This window comes from Podarcis cretensis, assembly GCF_951804945.1.
Source record: "Podarcis cretensis genome assembly, chromosome: 3".
In the NCBI taxonomy this organism is placed as follows: Eukaryota; Metazoa; Chordata; class Lepidosauria; order Squamata; family Lacertidae; genus Podarcis; species Podarcis cretensis.
Window position 1 is genome coordinate 1,528,090 of NC_137172.1, and position 23,117 is coordinate 1,551,206.

A 23,117-nucleotide genomic window follows, 5' to 3' on the forward strand; every position below is an offset into this window, starting at 1 on the left:
TTCTGGACCAGGTGGGCCTTTGGTGTGATCCTGCAGGGTTCGTCTCACGTTCATGCAGACATGAGCTCCTCCTGTTGACATGGGGGCTGCGTCCCCCCCAAAAAAGGCTGCCTCTCAGATAATCAGCTCATTCCTATAACTCTCAAGAGCAATTCAAAAATCTCAAGTGACTCGGCCCCCACAAGTTAAGCTGGTAATAATCAGGGCACTCCAAATCCACAGCTATCGTCAAAAATGGCAAGACGTGCAGATAAGCGTGTCGGCACCACGGAGCAATATTCAAAAGTGGGAAATCTCTGTCTCTTATTGAACCAGCTTCTATTAGAGAAAGGAAGTCTGACCGTTTGAGTCTCACATATGGCAGAAAAGTGCAGATGGAAGCAAAAAGGTTTATTCCTAAGGGGGCAAGCTGCACCACATACAATACAGGGTGCCTTCCTACGCCTAAGGCTCAGCAACTACGACCATGCAAATTGAACGTGACGTGAGTGACCACGCAGAGGTGGGTTTTTAGAGGAATGATTTGTGCAGAAAACCACAGTCCCTACGGACTGCAGAGCCATGGTGACCGGCCAGCCGTTCTGACTGCAAAACTGCCCTACTGAAAGGAAAGACAGAGACATTCTATCTACCCCAAGGTTTAAAGAAGTAAAAAACAACAAGAAAAACAAGGAAACACTCCTCCGACCCTCCAAAGCACCAGAAGAATTAAGGATTGTACAGTATATAAATGCGCTTGCTCAAGGGGACAACAGCAGGAGAGAAAAGCGAGGGGGCATTGAGCAAAACCACCCGCGCATAGGGCAGTGTGAGTTTTCACCTCTGAGGACAAACATTTATGCTGGGCCTCGCCTTTGTGAGAAGGGAGGATGGAAACAGGAAGAACAGTAAGCGGTTGTGGGAAGGGGGGAGAGAGAAAGAGAAGGGGGGAGCAGACTGGGGACACAAAGAAGCAGTTGGTTACATGTGCCCCTTATATTTCACCAACCCCAATCCCTAAAATATCATCAGGAGAGTAACAGACAATTGTAGGAAAACCCCACCACTGGGTCTGTTTTGCAAACTGAAATGGTTTCCTCCACTCAAACCACTCATCTACAGGGATGCACAATTTTTGACTAGCCTTGTTCACAAAGATAAAAAAGGATGACAGCCTGCCTTTGCCTCTGGACAGTTTGTGCCTAAGGAAGCCCCATCCCAATCTCGTTTTCCAACAAGAGCAGGAGGCCTGCAGCTAGCAGCTCTCTTGGGCAATGTGCTCCAGGTGTCTCAGGCACATGGCTGCCAAGCAAGACTCCAGTCGTCCTTTCCCTGGGAAAATGTAGCCGCCCATTTGGCTACCACTCAGCCAAGGAGCTCCAAGATGCTCAGGATGACATTTTTATCCCACCTTCCTCTCCAAATAGCTCAAGGTGGCAAACATGGTTCTCCCCTGACTCATATAATCATCTCTACCCCACTCCAAGATTGGGAGGAAAGGCAGGAGTGGTTTGGCCACTACATTGCTAAGAAAGGCAGTGTGGTGTAGTGGGTAGAGTGCCAGACCATGACCTGGGAGAGCAGGATTCAAACACCCACTTGGCCATGATGTATAAACCCCCCCCCTAAATATCACAGGCTTGCCATGAGGCGAAGTAGGAATACCACTTTGTGCTCCTTGCCAAAAAGGAGTATAAATACTGAGTCATGTTCACTGTTCCTCTAGCTGACAGGCGATGGCTTCGCAAGACTTTGGACAATGACTCTTTTTGAGCCCGACTTGGAGAGGATGGGAATTGAACCCACGACTGTTCCGCCACCGAGTTGTAACTACCAGCCACGTCCTGCAATCTGCTCCTTGCCAAAGGAAAGAACATTTGGTATTGCTTGAAGTAAGCCACTGAGATTTCGCAATTCCACCATTTATTCCCACGCGGCTCTTTCACCAGATGCAGCCCTGACAGTCAGCACATGTCTGGCAAACTTAAAATAACAGTACGGATGGGGACGGAGGAGAAGAATGCATGTTGACCCTTTGGGGGGGGGTGTAAGGTCCCTCGTGAACCTCGGCACCACAGGGCTAAGGAGGAGAAACCTGAATAAACCAAAAGTTGTCGCAAGTCCTCTGTGTGGAGACCATGCGCAGGCTACCCCTTGCTCACTGCAGGAGAGGATTCTCATGAGCTTGCAGCTGCCCCCATACACTCTCTTCCAACGTGGGAATCGTTAATGAGAATCCGTCCTACGATTCTATCTGATTACAGTGGTAAGATAAAGGGACCCCTGACCATTAGGTCCAGTCGTGGACGACTCTGGGGTTGCGGCTCTCATTTCGCTTTACTGGCCGAGGGAGCCGGCGTACAGCTTCCGGGTCATGTGGGCAGCATGACTAAGCTGCTTCTGGCGAACCAGAGCAGCGCACAGAAACGCCGTTTACCTTCCCGCCAGAGCGGTACCTATTTATCTACTTGCACTTTGACGTGCTTTCGAACTGCTAGGTTGGCAGGAGCAGGGACTGAGCAACGGGAGCTCACCCCGTCATTGCAGGGATTCGAACCACCGACCTTTTGATCAGCAAGTCCTAGGCTCTGGGGTTTAACCCATAGTGCCACCCGCATCCCGTTACAGTGGTACCTCGAGTTAAGTACATTAACCTGAAACTGTTCTTAACCTGAAGCACCACTTTAGCTAATGGGGCCTCCTGCTGCTGCTGCGCCACCGGAGCATGATTTCTGTTCTCATCCTGAAGCAAAGTTCTTAACCCGAGGTACTATTTCTGGGTTAGCAAAGTCTGTAACCTGAAGCATATGTAACCCAAGGTAAAAAGGTAAAGGTACCCCTGCCCGTACGGGCCAGTCTTGACAGACTCTGGGGTTGTGCGCCCATCTCACTCAAGAGGCCAGGGGCCAGCGCTGTCCGGAGACACTTCCGGGTCACGTGGCCAGCGTGACATCACTGCTCTGGCCAGAGCCAGAGCCAGAGCCGCACACGGAAACGCCGTTTACCTTCCCGCTGGTAAGCGGTCCCTATTTATCTACTTGCACCCGGAGGTGCTTTCGAACTGCTAGGTTGGCAGGCGCTGGGACCGAGCAGCGGGAGCTCACCCCGCCGCAGGGATTCAAACCGCCGACCTTTCGATCGGCAAGCCCTAGGCGCTGAGGCTTTAACCCACAGCGCCACCTGCGACCCCTGTATATTTCCTGGGGTTGGACTAGATGACCCTAGGGGTCCCTTCCCAACTCTACAACCCTATCAACTGACTGGGGTCAAGGAGCTCGGGGGGGGGGGGCGGCGTCCAGGCCATTCTCCGCTTCCCCCTTCCACCCTCCCAAGGCCGCACCCGGGGAGCTTCGCAGTCCAGCTGAAGGGTCTCTCCCGTGTCCTCGCTTGACCCCCTCACCGCCCCCACCCCGCCGGCTCCCCGAGCGAAGAAGAGACCCAGAAGGCCCGACCCGGAAGCCACCCAAGCGGCTCTGCCCATCTTGCAGCCCGGGCACGTGAGAACCGGCAAACACGTGGCAGCCGCTCGCTCGCTCGCTCCTGCCTCGCTGCCCAGCGGGGAGCTGTAGCGGGGAGTTCCGCAGGCGCCCGGCCAGAGGAGTGGGGGGGGGCGGGCTTCCAAGGCCGGCCCTGTGAGGAGGGAGGCAGCGGGGAGACGCGGAGGCCCCTCCGGCGCCTGAGAGGAAGGGCGGGTCCCGCGTGCAGCTCGGAGAAGGAGGGGGAAGGGAGAGGGGTCCCCAAAGGGCATCCAGCCGGTCCCCCGCCGCCCCCTCAGCGCGCCCACCTTGTACTTGTCGAAGCCGGCCAGCTGCTCGGCGCTCACGTACTCGTAGCCGGCCATGGCGGAGGGAGGGAGAGAGAGAGAGAGAGAGAGAGAGAGAGAGACGCGCCTTGCCGCCCTGACAGGCGCCGCCGGGCAGCTCCCTCACAGCTCCCTCACAGCGCGCCCTCGCCGGCTTCCGTACCTCGCCCCGCCCCCGCCTTCCCGCTCGCCGCGGCAGATCAGCCCACCCGTGACGTCAGCAAGGCGCTCCCCTCCCTCCCTCCCTCTTTCTCGCTCCCGCGGAGCCATCTTGGGAGAGGCAAGGGACGCCGCCGCCTCTGGGCACGTGACGGCGTCGCGCTCCGACGCGCCGGATCGGCCCGCCCGTGACGTCAGCAATGAGCTCCCTCCCTCCCTCCCTCCTTCTCGCTCCCGCGGAGCCATCTTGGGAGAGGCAAGGGACGCCGCCGCCTCTGGGCACGTGACGGCGTCGCGCTCCGACGCGCCGGATCGGCCCGCCCGTGACGTCAGCAATGAGCTCCGTTCCTTCCCTCCCTCCGCGGCTCCTCGCTCTCGCGGAGCCATCTTGGGAGAGGCAACGGGCGCCGCCGCCTCTGGGCACGTGACGGCGTCGAACTCAGACGCGCCGGATCGGCCCGCCCGTGACGTCAGCAAGGCGCTCCACTCCCTCCCTCCCTCCTTCTCGCTCCCGCGGAGCCATCTTGGGAGAGGCAACGGGCGCCGCCGCCTCTGGGCACGTGACGGCGTCGCGAGATCGGCCCTCCCGTGACGTCGACGAGGCACCTCCCTCCCCCGTCGCCGGCATACGCGGAACGGCCGCATCCTCTGACGCGTGCGACCCCCCAATTGGTAGCGAGCGCTGTCACTCTTGGCATGGGGTCCAATAGGGGTCCTTTAATTCTTCCCGGTGCCCGCCTTCCCTATTGATTGATGGGCGGCTCCCGCCCACCCACTCTGCCTGGAAGCTTCTGATTGGGCGGGACTCGGGATAAACCTATGGAGGGCTGTTCTCTACTTGCGCCCGCCTCCCTGCCTCTGTCATTCCGCCGCCAGCTGCCCTAAGCGCAATTCCTGTCTCCACCGGAAGGGGAATGAATGAATGAATGAATTAATCAATTTATTAATACGGTTACAGACCAGCATCAACACACACAATATCGTAGATCATAAAAAAAATAAATCAGAAAAATCAGAATACAAGGGACAATATGAGTATAACAAAGATTTAAATATAAAAATTAAAATTAATTATTAGCGCACCCCCTGTAATTAACATTTAGGGGTTTGGTCATTATGGGATACCACTTGCTTCCTGCGATTGATTGCAGACACACAAAATTTAGCTACATTTAATGTAATCTTGGGATTCTTGTCCTCTAGCAGTAGTTTTAAACTATAATATTCCGATTCTTTCCTGGACTTTTGCACAACAGGTGTAATAAAAGTCAAACGTATATCCTCATAAAGACGACAACGTAATAGTACATGTGAAGCAGTTTCAACTTCCAACAAGCCACAAGGGCAGACCCATGCTGCATATGGTTTACCCTCAAATCTGCCCTGAAGTAAGGCAGAAGGAAGAACATTAAATCTAACGAGGGTAAAAGACCGTCTGTATTTGGGTACCTGAAGACCTGACAGATAATTAGCTGGAGAGAAACTTCTCCCCTGGTCCCTTATTGCTGGGTGTTTGATCATTTCACTCATATGGCATTGTAATGCTACGTCCCAGATACACTGGCGAATTGTAGTCCTAGCTTTCTCAAAGCCTGTCGCTATCAGGGTCTGCTGTGGGATCCCCAAGCCTTTAAGCTTTTCCAGCAGTGTAGCTTTCCAACTGGATTGGTAAGTATCTAATAAGGTTAAAGGTGCCAGCCCAACCGGGAAGAAAATAAGCTTTAGCCAGTAATGGATCTTCAATATCCATATGACCGGAAGGGGCGCTCTTCCTCCGTTTCTGCCCAGGCTCCGCTCTCCTCTGCCCTCCGCTGCCCTCTTTCCTCTGCTGCTGAGCTTCTGGCTGAAATGCCAGGGACTTTGCCACGCATCTCCATCTGTATACTGCCAGCCTTTAGGAACATCAACACATAGCTGTCCCCTCTAGAAAAATTAACCAATAAACTGAAACTGTTAGAACTGGATATGGAACAATTGATTGGTTCAAAATTGGGAAAGGAGTACGACAAGGCTGTATATTGTCTCCCTGCTTATTTAACATATGCAGAATTCATCATGCGAAAGGCCAGGCTGGATGAATCCCAAACCGGAATTAAGATTGCCGGAAGAAATATCAACAACCTCAGATACGCAGATGACACAACCTTGATGGCAGAAAGTGAGGAGGAATTAAACAACCTTTTAATGAGGGTGAAAGAGGAGAGTGCAAAATATGGTCTGAAGCTCAACATCAAAAAACGAAGATCATGGCCACTGGGCCCATCACCTCTTGGCAAATAGAAGGGGAAGAAACGGAGGCAGTGAGAGATTTTACCTTCTTGGGCTCCATGATCACTGCAGATGCTGACAGCAGCCACGAAATTAAAAGACGCCTGCTTCTCGGGAGGAAAGCAATGACAAACCTAGACAGCATCTTAAAAAGCAGAGACATCACCTTGCCAACAAAGGTCCGTATAGTTAAAGCTGGAACATAAAGAAGGCTGATCACCAAAGAATTGATGCTTTTGAATTCTGGTGCTGGAGGAGACTTTTGAGAGTCCCATGGACTGCAAGAAGATCAAACGTATCCATTCTGAAGGAAATCAGCCCTGAGTGCTCCCTGGAAGGACAGATCCTGAAGCTGAGGCTCCAATACTTTGGCCAACTCATGAGAAGAGAAGACTCCCTGGAAAAGACCCTGATGTTGGGAAAGATGGAGGGCACAAGGAGAAGGGGACGACAGAGGGCGAGATGGTGGGACAGTGTTTTCGAAGCTACAAACATGAGTCTGACCAAACTGCAGGAGGCAGTGGAAGACAGGATCTCACTTCCATACATCACTACTGGGAAAACCATAGCTTTAACTATACGGACCTTTGTTGGCAAGGTGATGTCTCTGCTTTTTAAGATGCTGTCTAGGTTTGTCATCGCCTTTCTCCCAAGGAGCAGGCGTCTTTTAATTTCATGACTGCTGTCACGAGCTGCAGTAATCATGGAGTCCAAGAAAGTAAAATCTCTCACTGCCTCCATTTCTATTTTACTTAATATATGTAGGAACACAAGTGAACAGCAAAGAACCTGCACAAGCAACGCTGACACCGAAAGATAAAGCATCTGTTACACCCCTGATACGGAAGGGGGGGGCATGTCTTCTTCACCTTCTTCTTCGCTACAATATATCCATTTATTTCCAATTGTCAATGTCAACAGGGACTAAAATCTATAAAATTCATAGAAACTCAACGTGCCAATTTGCTCAATTTCTCTAGGACTCCATGACACCTCCCCTGTCCTCCATAATCCCTCAAGCAAGGTGTCAAAACCCTAATCCTGTCAAATCACTCTGCCAAGCCTTTCCTCCGGGCAATGCCAGTACATGGACCATTGTCTTCTCATCACCGGTACTCAGGATGTGCTTATCTGCGCATATCTCCAGCTCTGCATATTCCCCCCTCCCTCCTCCATATGTTAATCCTGTGTAACCCAACCTCTTCTTAATGTATTCATGATGTAATCCTGTGTAACCCAACCTCTTCTTAATGTATTCATGCTGAAATCTGTGTAACCCAACCTTCTTCTTAATGTATTCATGATGTAATCTGTGTAACCCAACCTCTTCTTAATATATTCATGATGTAATCTGTGTAACCCAACTTCTTCTTAATGTATTCATGATGTAATCTGTGTAACCCAACTTCTTCTCCAGGCTAAACATGCCCAGCTCCCTTAGCTGTTCTTCATAAGGCATCGTTTCCAGGCCTTTGACCATTTTGGTTGCCCTCCTCTGGACACGTTCCAGTTTGTCAGTGTCCTTCTTGAACTGTGGTGCCCAGAACTGGACGCAGTACTCCAGGTGAGGTCTGTAATATATTCATGATGTAATCCTGTGTAACCCAACCTCTTCTTAATGTATTCATGATGTAATCTGTGTAACCCAACTTCTTCTTAATGTATTCATGATGTAATCTGTGTAACCCAACCTTCTTCTTAATGTATTCATGATGTAATCTGTGTAACCCAACCTTCTTCTTAATGTATTCATGATGTAATCTGTGTAACCCAACCTCTTCTTAATGTATTCATGATGTAACTGGGATGTATTTTGCACTGTATTCTGGGACATGGAGGGAGTTTCAAAAACTCATGTCACCCCTTTCTCACTGTTCAATCTCGCCTTGAACCTGTTGCGCAATAAACTTGGATCTTCTGCTGCTTTCTCCTGTCTCCGGCTGAGCTCATTTTCCTCCGCAGGGACCCACGGACTTAGTCCGATGAGCTGGGTGGCAGAGCAGCCTCGCACCCAGATTTTAGCCGTAACACCCCCCCTGGAAATGCCCCCGCTAAACACACAGTCCCCCAATTCCTTCCTATCTCGATCTCCTCCCTGGCCCCGCCCCTGCCCCGCCCCCGCCCCGCCCCTTGCTGAGCCTCGCCGGCCACCGTCGGCGCCTCTCGCTCCCGCCAAGATTCAAAGGGAGGCAGCTGTGCAGGGAGCGGGCGGCGTCCGGCTCTCCCAGGTGGGGGCAAGATCGAAGGAGGCGCGGGGGGGGGCCGGGGGTCGCGGAGGGAGGGGGCGTCGGGCGACACCCCCCTTCAAAACGCACGAACAAAGAAAGGGAAGAAAGGGAGGAAAAGCGAACCCAGGACGTTGCCCCCCCCCCAAGTTCCCAAGGAAGGGGGTGTGATGATGGGGGGGGGGTCCTTGGATTGTGCAGGGCCTTGGGGGGCTCGCAAGCCCTGTCCCCCCAGCTCCTCCCCTAACTGTCCCCCCATCCTCCCCTAACTGTCCCCCCCAGCTCCTCCCCTGTCCCCCCCAGATCCTCCCCTAACTGTCCCCCCATCCTCCCCCGTCCCCCCATCCTCCCCTAACTGTCCCCCCCATCCTCCCCTGTCCCCCCAGCTCCTCCCCTAACTGTCCCCCCATCCTCCCCTGTCCCCCCATCCTCCCCTAACTGTCCCCCATCCTCCCCTGTCCCCCAGCTCCTCCCCTAACTGTCCCCCCATCCTCCCCCGTCCCCCCATCCTCCCCTAACTGTCCCCCCCATCCTCCCCTGTCCCCCCATCCTCCCCTAACTGTCCCCCCATCCTCCCCTGTCCCCCCCAGATCCTCCCCTAACTGTCCCCCCAGATCCTCCCCTAACTGTCCCCCCAGATCCTCCCCTAGCTGTCCCCCATCCTCCCCTGTCCCCCCATCCTCCCCTAACTGTCCCCCCATCCTTCCCTGTCCCCCCCAGATCCTCCCCTAACTGTCCCCCCATCCTTCCCTGTCCCCCCAGCTCCTCCGCTAACTGCCCCCCAGCTCCTCCCCTAACTGTCCCCCATCCTCCCCTAACTGTCCCCCCCCAGATCCTCCCCTGTCCCCCCATCCTCCCCTAACTGTCTCCCCATCCTCCCCTAACTGTCCCCCCCAGATCCTCCCCTGTCCCCCCATCCTCCCCTAACTGTCCCCCATCCTCCCCTAACTGTCCCCCCATCTTCCCCTAACTGTCCCCCCATCCTCCCCTAACTGTCCCCCCATCCTCCCCTAACTGTCCCCCATCCTCCCCTAACTGTCCCCCCCAGATCCTCCCCTGTCCCCCCATCCTCCTCTAACTGTCCCCCATCCTCCCCTAACTGTCCCCCCCAGATCCTCCCCTGTCCCCCCATCCTCCCCTAACTGTCTCCCCATCCTCCCCTAACTGTCCCCCCCAGATCCTCCCCTGTCCCCCCATCCTCCCCTAACTGTCCCCCATCCTCCCCTAACTGTCCCCCCATCCTCCCCTAACTGTCCCCCCCAGATCCTCCCCTGTCCCCCCATCTTCCCCTAACTGTCCCCCCATCCTCCCCTGTCCCCCCATCCTCCCCTAACTGTCCCCCATCCTCCCCTAACTGTCCCCCCCAGATCCTCCCCTGTTCCCCATCTTCCCCTAACTGTCCCCCCATCCTCCCCTGTCCCCCCATCCTCCCCTAACTGTCCCCCATCCTCCCCTAACTGTCCCCCATCCTCCCCTAACTGTCCCCCCATCCTCCCCTAACTGTCCCCCCATCCTCCCCTAACTGTCCCCCCATCCTCCCCTAACTGTCCCCCATCCTCCCCTAACTGTCCCCCCCAGATCCTCCCCTGTCCCCCCATCCTCCTCTAACTGTCCCCCATCCTCCCCTAACTGTCCCCCCCAGATCCTCCCCTGTCCCCCCATCCTCCCCTAACTGTCTCCCCATCCTCCCCTAACTGTCCCCCCCAGATCCTCCCGTCCCCCCATCCTCCCCTAACTGTCCCCCATCCTCCCCTAACTGTCCCCCCATCCTCCCCTAACTGTCCCCCCCAGATCCTCCCCTGTCCCCCCATCTTCCCCTAACTGTCCCCCCATCCTCCCCTGTCCCCCCATCCTCCCCTAACTGTCCCCCCCAGATCCTCCCCTGTCCCCCATCTTCCCCTAACTGTCCCCCATCCTCCCCTAACTGTCCCCCCATCCTCCCCTAACTGTCCCCCCATCCTCCCCTAACTGTCCCCCCATCCTCCCCTAACTGTCCCCCATCCTCCCCTAACTGTCCCCCCCAGATCCTCCCCTGTCCCCCCATCCTCCTCTAACTGTCCCCCATCCTCCCCTAACTGTCCCCCCCAGATCCTCCCCTGTCCCCCCATCCTCCCCTAACTGTCTCCCCATCCTCCCCTAACTGTCCCCCCCAGATCCTCCCCTGTCCCCCCATCCTCCCCTAACTGTCCCCCATCCTCCCCTAACTGTCCCCCCCAGATCCTCCCCTGTCCCCCATCTTCCCCTAACTGTCCCCCCATCCTCCCCTGTCCCCCCATCCTCCCCTGTCCCCCCCATCCTCCCCTAACTGTCCCCCCCATCCTCCCAAACCTCCCCCGCAGCTTTTTATTTTGGGGGTTGCAAAGGACCCTGGCTGGGGGGGGGCAGTTCATATAGGGATTTCCTCCCAGTCCCCTGGAAATTAGAAACCTAGAAGAGGTTCCCTCCCCGGGACGTGGCACTTCAGGGGGGGTTCGTAGGATTGGGGGGTCGTGGTGGTCATGTATGGGGAAGTGGGGTGCAGTGGGTTTGCACGAGCCCCAGTCCCTACCATATAAAGGTAAAGGGACGCCTGACCATTAGGTTTTTAATCAGAGGTTGGGTGGCCATCTGTCATGGATGCTTCAGAGTGGCCATCTCTCATGGATGCATTGCCGAAGGTTGGACTAGATGCCCCTTAGGGGTCCCTTCCAACTCTACAATCACAACCTGACTTGTGGGAAAATAGCTGTGCTAACCCCACATAAAGATAAAGGGACCCCTGACCATTAGGTCCAGTCGTGGCCGACTCTGGGGTTGTGGCGCTCATCTCGCTTTACTGGCCAAGGGAGCTGGCGTACAGCTCCCGGGTCATGTGGCCAGCATGACTAAGCCGCTTCTGGCGAACCAGAGCAGCACACGGAAACGCCGTTGACCTTCCCGCCAGAGCGGTACCTATTTATCTACTTGCACTTTGACGTGCTTTCGAACTGCTAGGTTGGTAGGAGCAGGGACCAAACAACGGGAGCTCACCCCGTCGTGGGGATTCAAACCGCTCACCTTCTGATCTGCAAGTCCTAGGCTCTGTGGTTTAACCCACAGCGCCACCCGCGTCCCATAGCTGTCAACTTATCCCTTTTCTTGCGAAGGAATACTATTCGGAATAAGGGAACTTCCCTTTAAAAAAGGGGGATGTTGACAGCTATGGTCCCTACACACCCACATCCCGAATGCTCCCAAAACTCCTCACCACCAACACCTTTAATTTTTATGATTGAAAGTTGTTTAAAACTGCTTTTAACGTGGGGTTTTAAGTGCCCTAACCCATCTTGGGAACTTAGGGTTGAATGGTGGGTAGATAATGATTATGATAACTGGGGGGAAAGCAATTGGGACTGTAATAACTCTTCTCTCTCTCCCAACAGAATAATTCTCAGCCATGGATGTGGAAACTGCTTTCAAGACCCCTAGCAAGCCAGCTGGGGGGAAGAGATCAGGTGAGGCTATGCTTTGTCAATGTGTGTTAGGGACACACATTGTCCCTAACACACAGGCAAAATTGTTGGGTGCTCATTTGAACTATAAATGCTTCCCTCTATAACAAATAACAAGAGGAAAGATTAAAAAAACTTTTTTATTAAAAGATGATCCAAAAAGAACTCCCTTAAGAGAATCAAGTCTGAAGACAGTCTTTAAAAGAATCTTTAAACATCTTTATAGATGTTTTCCTCTGTGTTAGAGATGGGGAATCTGTGGCCCAGAATCTCTGAGCACTGGCCACCTAATAATAATAATAATAATATTTTATTATTTATATTCCTCCCATCTGGCTGGGTTTCCCCAGCCACTCTGGGCAGCTTCCAACTGAATATTAAAAACAATACAGCACCAGACATTTAAAACCTCTCTAAACAGGGCCGCCTTCAGTTGTTTTTTAAAAGTAAAATAGTTGTTTATTGCCTTTACATCTGCTGGGAGGGCGTTCCACAGGGCAGGTGCCACCACCAAGAAGGCCCTCTGCCTGGTTCCCTGTAACCTCACTTCTCACAGGGAGGGAACCGCCAGAAGGCCCTCGGAGCTGGACCTCAGTGTCCGGTCTGAACGATGGGGGTGGAGAGGCTCCTTCAGGTATACAGGACCAAGGCCGTTGGCTTGGATTCATGGGATTTGGCATCCAACCACATCTTGAGGGCCACAGAGCCCCCATCCCCGCTGTAGCTAAATCTCCCTGGCAGAAGCAGATGAGAGGTTTTTGTTTTGTTTTGCTGCTACTGCTATTCTCCAGGGCAATGAGTGAATGGTCTCTAAATATTGGGACTACAGGTCCCATCATGCTTCACCATTGGCCATAGTGGGTGGGGCACGTGGAGGCTGAAGTGGAGACCGTCTGAGGGCACAAGTTTGGGGAAAGCTGGTTGGAGGGATTCAAATGGAGTCTTGCCATACCCTACTCTGTTTGAAAAGGGACGCAGGTGGCGCTGTGGGTTAAAGCCTCAGCGCCTAGGGCTTGCCGATCGAAAGGTCGGCGGTTCGAATCCCTGTGGCGGGGTGCGCTCCCGCTGCTCGGTCCCAGCGCCTGCCAACCTAGCAGTTCGAAAGCACCTCCGGGTGCAAGTAGATAAATAGGGACCGCTTACCAGCGGGAAGGTAAACGGCGTTTCCGTGTGCGGCTCTGGCTCTGGCCAGAGCAGCGATGTCATGCTGGCCACGTGACCCGGAAGTGTCTCCGGACAGCGCTGGCCCCTGGCCTCTTGAGTGAGATGGGCGCACAACCCCAGAGTCTGTCAAGACTGGCCCGTACGGGCAGGGGTACCTTTACCTTTACCTTTACTCTGTTTGAAAAACTTGTAACAGGAGGGGGTTTGCCATCCTTAAGAAGGGGAAGAAAGTATCAGGTGTGTTACTGTTCCGTTGTCTATGGAAAACACATGGGGTGGCGATCTTTCTATTTCAAAATTTTTTTTATTGGTTTTCACAACATTATAAACAAACAAACACATAAGACAAACAATCATAAATCATAGCCTTATTAAAAATTACACTTATTAACATTGTTAAGTGACTTCCTCGCATCCCCTTGGTTGAATTTCATTGCATATCCTTTTAACAGTTTTCCAAATCACAGTTCTTATAAAATTTAACTTAAACATTAAAACCCTTAAATCTTCACATTATGAAATTAAGCATATTAATTCATCACTTAACATAAATAAAACCCTAAGCCAATTAAGTATCTGCAAGCTGTTTTCAGTTATTTTAACTTAACATATTTAACTAAGTAATCATTAAATTTAATCCACTCTTCCTGATACTCCTCTTTCTGGTAGCGGACTCTTCCGGTTAGGTCGGCTAGCTCCGAAAAATCCATCATCTTCATCTGCCATTTTTCTATCGTTGGTAATTCTTGGGTTTTCTACTTTTTACATGGGGTGTCAATCTTTTCTTGCATGTCTAATAACAAAAGCAACATCTCTGTTTTTGGAAATACAGGGCAGAGTGGCTCTTCACCCTCAATAGCTATTCCGGCCTCTCCCTTCATGCAGAAGCTTGGGTATGGAACTGGAGTCAATGTTTATCTTATGAAAAGGTAAGTTGTCTTAAAGGTGCGGACTTCAAGCAGCAAGATTGATATTGCCAAGTGGAGTGGATTTATGCTGCTGGGGGCTGGGAAAGAATATGTATTTATTAAATATGTTATCTTGCCCCTTCCTCCCTAAGGAGCCCAGGGCACACTGGAGTTAAAAACTCAAAATAAAACAAGTGCAATTAAAAAAATAAAACAATTGCTTCTAGAAACAGATACTCTCAGGGGTAGTACCCGTATTTTTCGCTCTATAACACGCACCCGACCATAACACGCACGTAGTTTTTAGGGGAGGAAAACAAGAAAAAAAATATTCTAAACGAAACAGTGGATGTATGATTTTTGTGGTTCATGCTGTGGCCACAGACATGTGATCTGACAGTGAGTTTGGAGTAGCCCGATGCAAAAATCCTGAGGATCCATGTGGATCCATGCTTTGTAACCACGTTTTTGCACCACTGCGGCCCCAGGCAACAGTGGGTGCGTGATTTTTTTGGTGCAAGATGTAGCCATGGACATGCTATGTGATCTGATGGTGAATTTGGGGTGACCCAGTGCAAAAATCCTGAGGATCCATGTGGATCTGTGCTTTGTAACCACGTTTTAAGGGGGGAGGGAAGGAAAAGCACTCAAGGGACAAGGAGCACGCGTGGGGTGGGTGGAGAAGGATGCTGCTAATAATGAAGAAGAGGGGTATAAGGGGAGAAGGCTCCTCTCCTCTCCCACTTTGCTCCTTTAAAGCAAGCAGGCTCTGCTTTTCTTCCTCCTCCCCGCTCATTAGCGAGCTGAAAAACTTTACTGCTATTTAGCGAGCTGAGTGGGGAGGAGAGAGGGACAGAGAGCCTGCTTGCTTTAAAGGAACCAACCGGACAGGAGCCGCTTACACTCGTGTAAGCGGCTTGTCTCCTCTCTGTCCCTCTCTCCTCCCCACTCAGCGGCTCTTCTCCCGCTTTGCTGTTTCAAAGGGAGCCACGGAGGAGGGAAGGAAGGGGAACCATGGATCCTCTGCTCACGACTGCAGCAGATCCCCTCCCCCCGCTATCCGTAGGCATTCACTCCATAACACGCACAGACATTTCCCCTTACTTTCTAGGAGGAAAAAAGTGAGTGTTATGGTGCAAAAAATATGGTAATTTAAAGGCTGCCAGGAATATTTGGTTTAGTAAAGCACCTGCCAGATTTGGGGTAGAGAAGGCGGTCTCCCCTGGGTCTATATGCCTATTTGGGTGAGTTGTCTTTCCTTGTGGCTCAGATGCTGGAAACACTTAACTGCTGTGCAGGCTAATTCATATGGCGTCTCCTGGTGGTTCTTAATATGTACTTACAATGTACTGCAATCTGGATTGACTGAGGATCTGAAAGGATTCTGGACTGAGGGTGTATTTAGAGACATACTATAGTAAAATTAATTCTGGATTTGTCAGAGCACCTGATCTAGGGTTGGGGTAAGAGAAATATGTGCCGTTTCCTCCTAAATGTCATAATAATTTGGCCTCTGATTAAAACTGATTCTTTCTGCTACGTCGGCCGTCCTCAGAGTAGGAAGAAAACACGTTACAGTGGTGCCCCGCAAGACGAATGCCTCGCAAGATGAAAAACTCGCTAGACGAAAGCGTTTTCCGTCTTTTGAGGTGCTTCGCAAGACGAATTTCCCTATGGGCTTGCTTTGCAAGACGAAACGTCGGGCGAGTTCTTGCGAGTTTTTTCCCTTTCCCCCCCCCTTTTTCTAAGCCGCTAATAGCGCTAAGCCGCTAATAGCCGTGCTTCGCAAGACGAAAAAACTGCAAGACGAAGAGACTCGCGGAACGAATTAATTTCGTCTTGCGAGGCACCACTGTACCTGTGGTCCAAGAAATCTGGTTTGCCCAGATCCCTTTCTCTGATTTCCATAGTTTGCTTCCAGGTCTCCCAAAGGTATCTCTTGCTCTCCCTGGGCTGTGAAGAAAATCAATCTCAAATGTGACGCCAGCCGGAGAAGTACATATCAGCAAAGGCTGAATGAAGAAGCCAAGATTCTAAAAACCCTTCAGCACCCAAACATTGTGGGTAAGCTTTGAATGGGGGGGGAAATGGGGGGTCCACATTCAGACCTATTAGCCAGAGGCCGGTTTTCCCAGGCTGATATTTCCCAGGCTGATATTTGCCTATGTGCAGACATGCAGGAGCCTGCAGCCTCATATGGGCTAGCCATAACTGGCATTAAAGAGTAGGTCCCACTGTTCAGTCCCATGGGAATGTAGCAGTGGGCAGGGTTGGCGGTTGTAGACCAGCTGCGGACTGCCAGGCTATGGCATGTTGAAGAAGCCTGCGTTTAAGCCCATGAGGACTTATGTGCCAACGGGATGGAGGTGGCTCTTCTAAATTATTCAGGGGTGTCCAAACAGCTTTTGTTCCCTAGCTGTAAAATGTGAATAGGGAACCTGCCTCAACTAGTGGCTGGGAATTGCAAAGCACCCTACCAACTTGCCTGTCTATTGAAGTGATCCTTGGATGCTCTTCCACGTTCTCTGCCGTGAGTTAAAATGGGTGATGAGCTGAGAGCCTTCTTGATGGTGGTGCCCCGTTTTTCTCCCTAGGGAGGCATAAAGGTAAAGGGGCCCCTGACCATTAGGTCCAGTTGTGGCCGACTCTGGGGTTGCGGCGCTCATCTTGCTTTATACTGGCCGAGGGAGCCAGCGTAAGCTTCCGGGTCATGTGGCCAGCAGGACTAAGCCGTTTCTGGTGAACCAGAGCAGCGCACGGAAATGCCGTTGACCTTCCCGCCGGAGTGGTACCTATTTATCTACTTGCACTCTGACGTGCTTTCGAACTGCTAGGTTGGCAGCAGCAGGGACCGAGCAACGGGAGCTCACCCCGGCGCAAGGATTCGATCTGCCGACCTTCTGATCGGCAAGTCCTAGGCTCTGTCCTAGGGAGGCATATGTAGTTGCAAAATTTTTATCATTTTTATTTTATTTTATCCTTATTTTTATCCAAGGTGTACTTTTAATACCATTACGGTTGTACCTAGGTTCTCAAATGCCTTGGTACTTGTACGTTTTGGCTCCTGAATGCTTAAAACCTGGAAGTACGTATTCCAGTTTTGAAGCGTTCTTTGGAATACGGACGTCCAACGCGACTTCCGCAGCTTCCGGTTGAGTGCAGGAAGCTCCTGCAGCCGATTGGAAGCTGTGCCTTGGTTTTCGAACGTTTTTGGAAGTCAAACAGACTTCTGGAATGGATTACATTCGAGAACCAAGGTACGACTGTATTATAAATATGTGTTCTCTTTTATCTTGTTTTGAAACAGCGCTAGAAGCTTCATCAATAAAATAGGAATACTTGAACATGGGGGAAATTGTGTCACAAGGAATAACTGCAATGTGGGCTGGTATTAAATGGAGATGGCTTTTCTGGCCCATAAACAAATGGCTGTGCACTTGTCTTTGAAGGCTACCGTGCGTTTGCAGAAGCTAAAGATGGGAGCATGTGCCTTGCCATGGAATACGGGGGAGAAAAGTCTCTCAATGACCTAATTGAAGAAAGGAACACGAAACATCTGGGGCCCTTTCCAGCTGCCACCATCCTGAAAGTTGCCTTGCACATGGCAAGGGGCCTGAAGGTAGGTCTCTGGAGGTTGGCATGTGATGCTGTAGCGACGGGAGAGTCATTGGTCTCGAGAAAACTAGCTTGGCTAAAAGGCTTCTCTGGTTCCGAAGCAAAGGGAAGAGTCTCTCTCGGAGGGAAGTGACTGTCTGAGGTTGGAGTGTCAGGGATAAGAGGTCCCTAGGGACCGTGGGAGACAAATAAAAGGTCCGGTTCACAGCGGGAGCAACAAGCTGTGAAGGGGGCAAACGGAATTGGACTGGGGGAGACTGGTTCACGGTTGGAAAGCCCTTTAGAATGCAGAGTGGTGATACCATGTCCACTGCTGCAAGGCTGGTGGTCTGTTGCACAGTCAGTTACTTTCACCAGTACTAACTTACATATAATAATAATAATAATAATAATAATAATAATAATAATTTATTTATACTGCACCCATCTGGCTGGGTTTCCCCAGCCACTCTGGGCGGCTTCCAACAAAATACAGTGGTGCCTCGCAAGACGAAAAGAATCCGTTCCGCGATTCTCTTCGTCTAGCGGTTTCTTCGTCTTGCGAAGCAAGCCCATTGACGGCTTAGCGGATTAGCGCTATTAGCGGCTTATCAGCTTAGTGGATCAGCTGATAAGCGGCTTAGCAGTTTAGAAAAGGGGGGGGGAGAAAGGGGAAAAAAGTCGGAAAAACTCGCAAGACATTTTCGTCTTGCGAAGCAAGCCCATAGGGAAATTCGTTTTGCGAAGCGCCTCCAAAACGGAAAACCCTTTCGTCTAGCAGGTTTTCCGTCTTGCAAGGCGTTCGTCTTGCGGGGCACCACTGTATTAAAATACCGTAATGCATCATACATTAAAAGCTTCCCTAAACAGGGCTGCCTTCAGATGTCTTCTAAAAGTTTGGTAGTTGTTGTTCTCTTTGACATCTGGTGGGAGGGCGTTCCACAGGCTGGGTGCCACTACCGAAAAGGCCCTCTGCCTGGTTGCCTGTAACTTGGCTTCTCGCAGTGAGGGAACCGCCAGAAGGCCCTCGGAGCTGGACCTCAGTGTCCGGGCAGAATGATGGGGGTGGAAATGCTCCTTCGGGTATACTGGATCGAGGCCGTTTGGGGCTTTAAAGGTCAGCACCAACATTTGAATTGTGCTCAGAAACGTATAACACATGAAAGTGATGTGGCCCCTATTTACAAAGAGCGGCATGGAACCAGGGCAGGAATTTCAGGAGGACAGTTGAGTAGGGATGACTTGACAGAAGGAGAGGAGTTTGGCAGAGATGTCCTGAGGAAGTCATTGTGGGGGTTTACAGTTAGCTAGGTGAGTTATCTAGCTTGTCACCTTATGTTGGTCACTCACCTTTCTAACATTTCTGTCTCTTGGCAACGCTGGCACCATCACAAGCTGCTTTAACTCATTGAAATCACTTACTGACACTATTCGTGTCCTTTGAAGGTGCCACATTGCAGGATTTTAAAGTCTGGGGTGTCTGCCAGCATCTACATTGCTTAAAGATCAGGCCTTTCCAAGATGTGTGGTCCAAGGATCCTGAGTGAATTAGGGCAGGATCCCTAAAGCAGGGGGCCTTGAATCTTTACTCTTCGCTTTAACAGTGCCTGGCACTTGAGGTGAAAACTTGAGAGGCATTTCCTGAAGAGAAACTTGCATTAAAGCCCACACCTGCCTTGAAATTATCTTTCAGTTCTGATTCCCTTTGGTAGCAAGGCACTCATCCTAACCTCTGCCTTTCAGTATCTACACAACGACAAGAACTTGCTTCACGGTGACATCAAATCTTCCAATGTTGTCATTAAAGGTGACTTTGAGTCAATAAAGATCTGCGACGTGGGCGTTTCACTGCCTCTGGATGAGAATATGACGGGTATGTGTGGCATCTTTTAATGTCCTGTGGCTGCTGTCTCAATGGCCAAGTCCTCTTTCCTGCATCCTCCCTTCTGCTTTCTGCTCCTGCATCTCTGCGTCTGCCTTTGCTCTCCTTTACTCCTGGCAACTGGGAGGTGTGCACCAGGTCATGAGGATGGCTCTTGATATTTTGATTTGGATAATCTGTTTCTATGCAGTGAGTGACCCAGAAGCTCATTATATTGGCACGGAGCCCTGGAAGCCCAAGGAAACGCTCGAGGGAGATGGCCCCATCACCGACAAGGCTGACATCTTTGCATTTGGGCTTACACTCTGGGAAATGATGACTCTCTCGATACCTCATCTTAACCTGGAGGAAGAAGATGAAGGTGTGTTTGTGCTTCCTTTTGATCCAGCCGAGTGCAGACTTGGTCACGAAGCTGGCATTCTGTGCTGGTCCAGGGGGGGGGGTTTACCGTGAGGCATGGTCAGAGTCCGGACCTGGGCCGGGGGTCTGGAGACTGTCCACCAAGGGCAAAGCGGGGTCCAAAGCAAGAAGCCGGGCGTGGTTGGGAACTCCGGAAGAACAGGTCTGGGTGCTGGCAGAAGCAGGTTTCCAACGACGTTGCTCCCACAACCTGGGAATGAGCTGACTAGCATTTATCTCCTCTGAGGCCAGGGGCGGTCCCGGCCCACAGGTGACCCGCCTCCCCTGGCCTTAAGGCGAGCACTCCTCCTGAGAGAACTTAGTTCCCTCCGCCTCTCTGCCCTGAGCCTCTGCAGCTCAGGAGAGGCTGGAGGGTTGCTGGACCCAGAGGCAACCTCCTCTTCCCCTGACGGGGCTGGGAGAGGAGCACCTGCAGGCAATGGGTCCTCGATCACCTCTGGAGCCAGAGCGGATTCAGCTGGTGTCTGCTCCTGAGGATCCGGCACAGGTGAGGGCCCTTCAGATTCAAGCCCCTGCCCTGGCTCAGCCGGCCCTGGAGGTGGGGACTCCTGTGCAGGCTGGGATTCCTCCGGTTCAGCCTCTGAATCAGATTCCCAGGCCTTCACACTTTCTGTTGGACCAAGCTTTCTATGGTCTTGGGGAACAGGCTCTGGCCTAGGGACTTTTGAGCATTATTTTGCAGCCCAATACTTTGAAGATTTACCATATTTTTCGCTCCATAAGAAGCACCTGACCATAAGACACACCTAGTTTTTAGAGGAGGAAAACAAGGTAAAAAATATTCTGAGCGAAACAGTGGATGTATGATTTTTGTAGTTCATGCTGTGGCCACAGATATGATATGTGATTTAACAGTGAGTTTGGGGTAGCCCAAATAAAAAATCCTGAAAATCTATGTGGACCCGTGCTTTGTAACCACGTTTTTGCGCCATTTCGGCCCCACGAAACAGTGGATGTGTGTTTTTTTGGTGCAGGCTGTAGCCATGGACATGCTATGTAATCTGCTGGTGAATTTGGGGTGACCCAATGCAAAAATCCTGAGGATCCATGTGCTTTTACCTCCCCCTCCCAGGCAGCCTCCTTTATCGCTAGTGTCCCTTATCCCCCTCCCGATAGCTTGCTTCGTTTCAACACCCCCTTCCCTCTTTCTTAAAAAAATTAAAAGCACAATCTGCTTTTCGCCCCTGGGCAATTCAGCTCCAGGGACCACACATTCACTCCATAAGACGCACAGACATTTCCCCTTACCTTTTAGGAGGAAAAAAGTGCATCTTATGGAGCGAAAAATACGGTAATACAACTTCTACTCAGTTGTACTTATTTAACATTTCCAAGGGATAAGAAATACTTTTGTGTGTAATACAGCCTGCTTGAGTTTTGCATTTTAAAAAGATCCTCAAGTGATTTAATTTTGTGCCTTTCCTAGAGCATGCTCCTTCTATCCCCTTTCCCTCCTCCTTCGATACCAGCATAACCATGAGGGCCTTTATTTCATCTGGTGACTGGCTTGCTCTGGCCTGTTTGTCTCCATAGAGTCTTCTTTTGATGAAGATGACTTTGATGAAGACGCTTATTACGCTGCCCTTGGGACTCGTCCGCCACTCAACATGGAAGAGCTGGATCCTTCCTACCAAAAGGTCATTGAGCTGTTTTCTCTCTGCACTATGGAGGAGCCGGAAAAGCGCCCTGCCGCTGCACATATCGTGGATGTTTTGGAGGCGGAAGGATCCATACAATAAGTGCCCTCTTCTACAACCCTGCACTACTGTGGCAGCTTCATTTTCTTTTAGAAGTTTCTTTTATTGCTTTCTGTGTATTGTTCATACATGGGGATATGGACTTTTAGTTTCCCATAGTTTTATATTAGAACTGGGGTTTTTTAACAAGGTTTCATTTCAAGCTATTTAGACGCTGACTGTAAATATTCCGTATTCCACAAAGTTGTGTCTTAAGTCACACACACACACACACACACACACACACACACACCCTTAGCTGATGCTTAGCAGCCTTGTAGTTAGTTTTTCAGTATTGTAAATATAAAGCAACTTTGTCAGGTCTTTCAATTCCCTTCCCTGCTCCTCCTCTTGTTCTGGTTGTGTTTGCGTTGTTCGTTTTGATCTTGATTTGTACTTTTCTCTTATGAGTAAATATCAGAACATTTGTGGCTGTTGAAATAAAACCTTTCAAACTTGTCAGTTTGGCACAAAAACTGGTTTATTTTCTTGTTTAGAAAATGGCTGTTTGGCAGTGAGGTGATGTTCCTTGTATTTGATGTATCTGAAGAAGTGTGCATGCACATGAAAGCTCATATCAATAACAAACTTAGTTGGTCTCTAAGGTGCTACTGGAAGGAATTTTTTTTTGGGGGGGGTGATGTTCCTTGGTTATCTTTTGGCTTTGCACCACCCATGCACCCGCGTTCTCATTCTTGTGGCCGCTGGTTTTAAACTGGGCTCTCCTGTCTGATGTAAAGTCAGGTCCCTCTGCATTCAACTACTTGTTGGGCTAAGGATCAAGACAGTCTGGGTTTCATTCCGAGATGAGTCCAAACCTCCAAGGAGCTTGTTAGGTAGGAAGTTGAAATCCAGTACCTTTGTTAGTATACTCCCAGTTCTTCTTACAACACGCCTGGGGGGGTCAAAACTAGACAAGACAGCTGAGATGGTGGAGTTGAGGCTTAGATTTGTTAATTACTGAGGAGAAACTGGGACAAATATTGGGGTGTTCCTATTCCAGATCATTCATGTAGGATGGAATAGAACTCTGCAATGGCAAACAAAATGGCATGACAACCATACAGGCACACAAAATTTAGCTGTTTATATGCTGATGCCATAAGGCTCTGAGCCAAGATGGGGAAACTACGTAGTGTTTGGTACAGAATACAGTGGTACCTCGGGTTAAGTACTTAATTCGTTCTGGATGTCCGTTCCAAACCTGAAACTTCTTAACCTGAAGCACCACTTTAGCTAATGGGGCCTCCTGCTGCTGCCATGCTGCTGGAGCACAATTTCTGTTCTCATCCTGAAGCAAAGTTCTTAACCTGAAGCACTATTTCTGGATTAGTGGAGTCTGTAACCTGAAGCGTATGTAACCCGAGGTACCACTGTAGTGGACATAAAAGCAGTGTGGGTTATAGAAGACAATCCCACCTCATGCACAAGACATCTGAAAGGATTCCATGTGGGGATTAGGACCACGATACTGAAGAGGGTTTTGTTTCAGAGATTCTACTCTGATAAA

General features: G+C 51.0%; 2 protein-coding genes across 2 annotated transcripts in view; one reads left to right on the forward strand and one right to left on the reverse strand.

Annotated features, from left to right (window-relative positions):
* Positions 1-3,930, reverse strand: part of SELENOI (selenoprotein I) — a 54,122-nt gene extending 50,192 nt beyond the window's left edge. Inside the window, exon 1 of the mRNA XM_079968891.1 lies at positions 3,764-3,930. Coding sequence (XP_079825017.1) covers positions 3,764-3,820 — 57 coding nt within the window. The 5' untranslated portion in view covers positions 3,821-3,930. The remainder of the gene's footprint in view (positions 1-3,763) is intronic.
* Positions 3,931-8,334: 4,404 nt separating this feature from the next.
* On the forward strand, positions 8,335-22,069 carry PBK (PDZ binding kinase). Its single transcript, XM_079968971.1, has 8 exons — positions 8,335-8,436; positions 11,835-11,906; positions 13,900-13,996; positions 15,897-16,039; positions 17,425-17,594; positions 19,313-19,442; positions 19,642-19,812; positions 21,405-22,069. The coding sequence occupies exons 2-8, from the start codon at positions 11,849-11,851 to the stop codon at positions 21,608-21,610; spliced, it is 975 nt and encodes a 324-aa protein (XP_079825097.1). The 5' UTR covers positions 8,335-8,436; positions 11,835-11,848; the 3' UTR covers positions 21,611-22,069.
* The last annotated feature ends 1,048 nt before the right edge of the window (positions 22,070-23,117 follow it).

Coding starts and splice junctions, on each gene's coding strand:
- PBK (XM_079968971.1), top strand. CDS start 11,849: ATGGATGTGGAAACTGCTTTCAAGACCCCTAGCAAGCCAGCTGGGGGG. Junction 17,595..19,312: donor ACATGGCAAGGGGCCTGAAG/GTAGGTCTCTGG, acceptor TCTGCCTTTCAG/TATCTACACAACGACAAGAA. Junction 19,443..19,641: donor TCTGGATGAGAATATGACGG/GTATGTGTGGCA, acceptor GTTTCTATGCAG/TGAGTGACCCAGAAGCTCAT.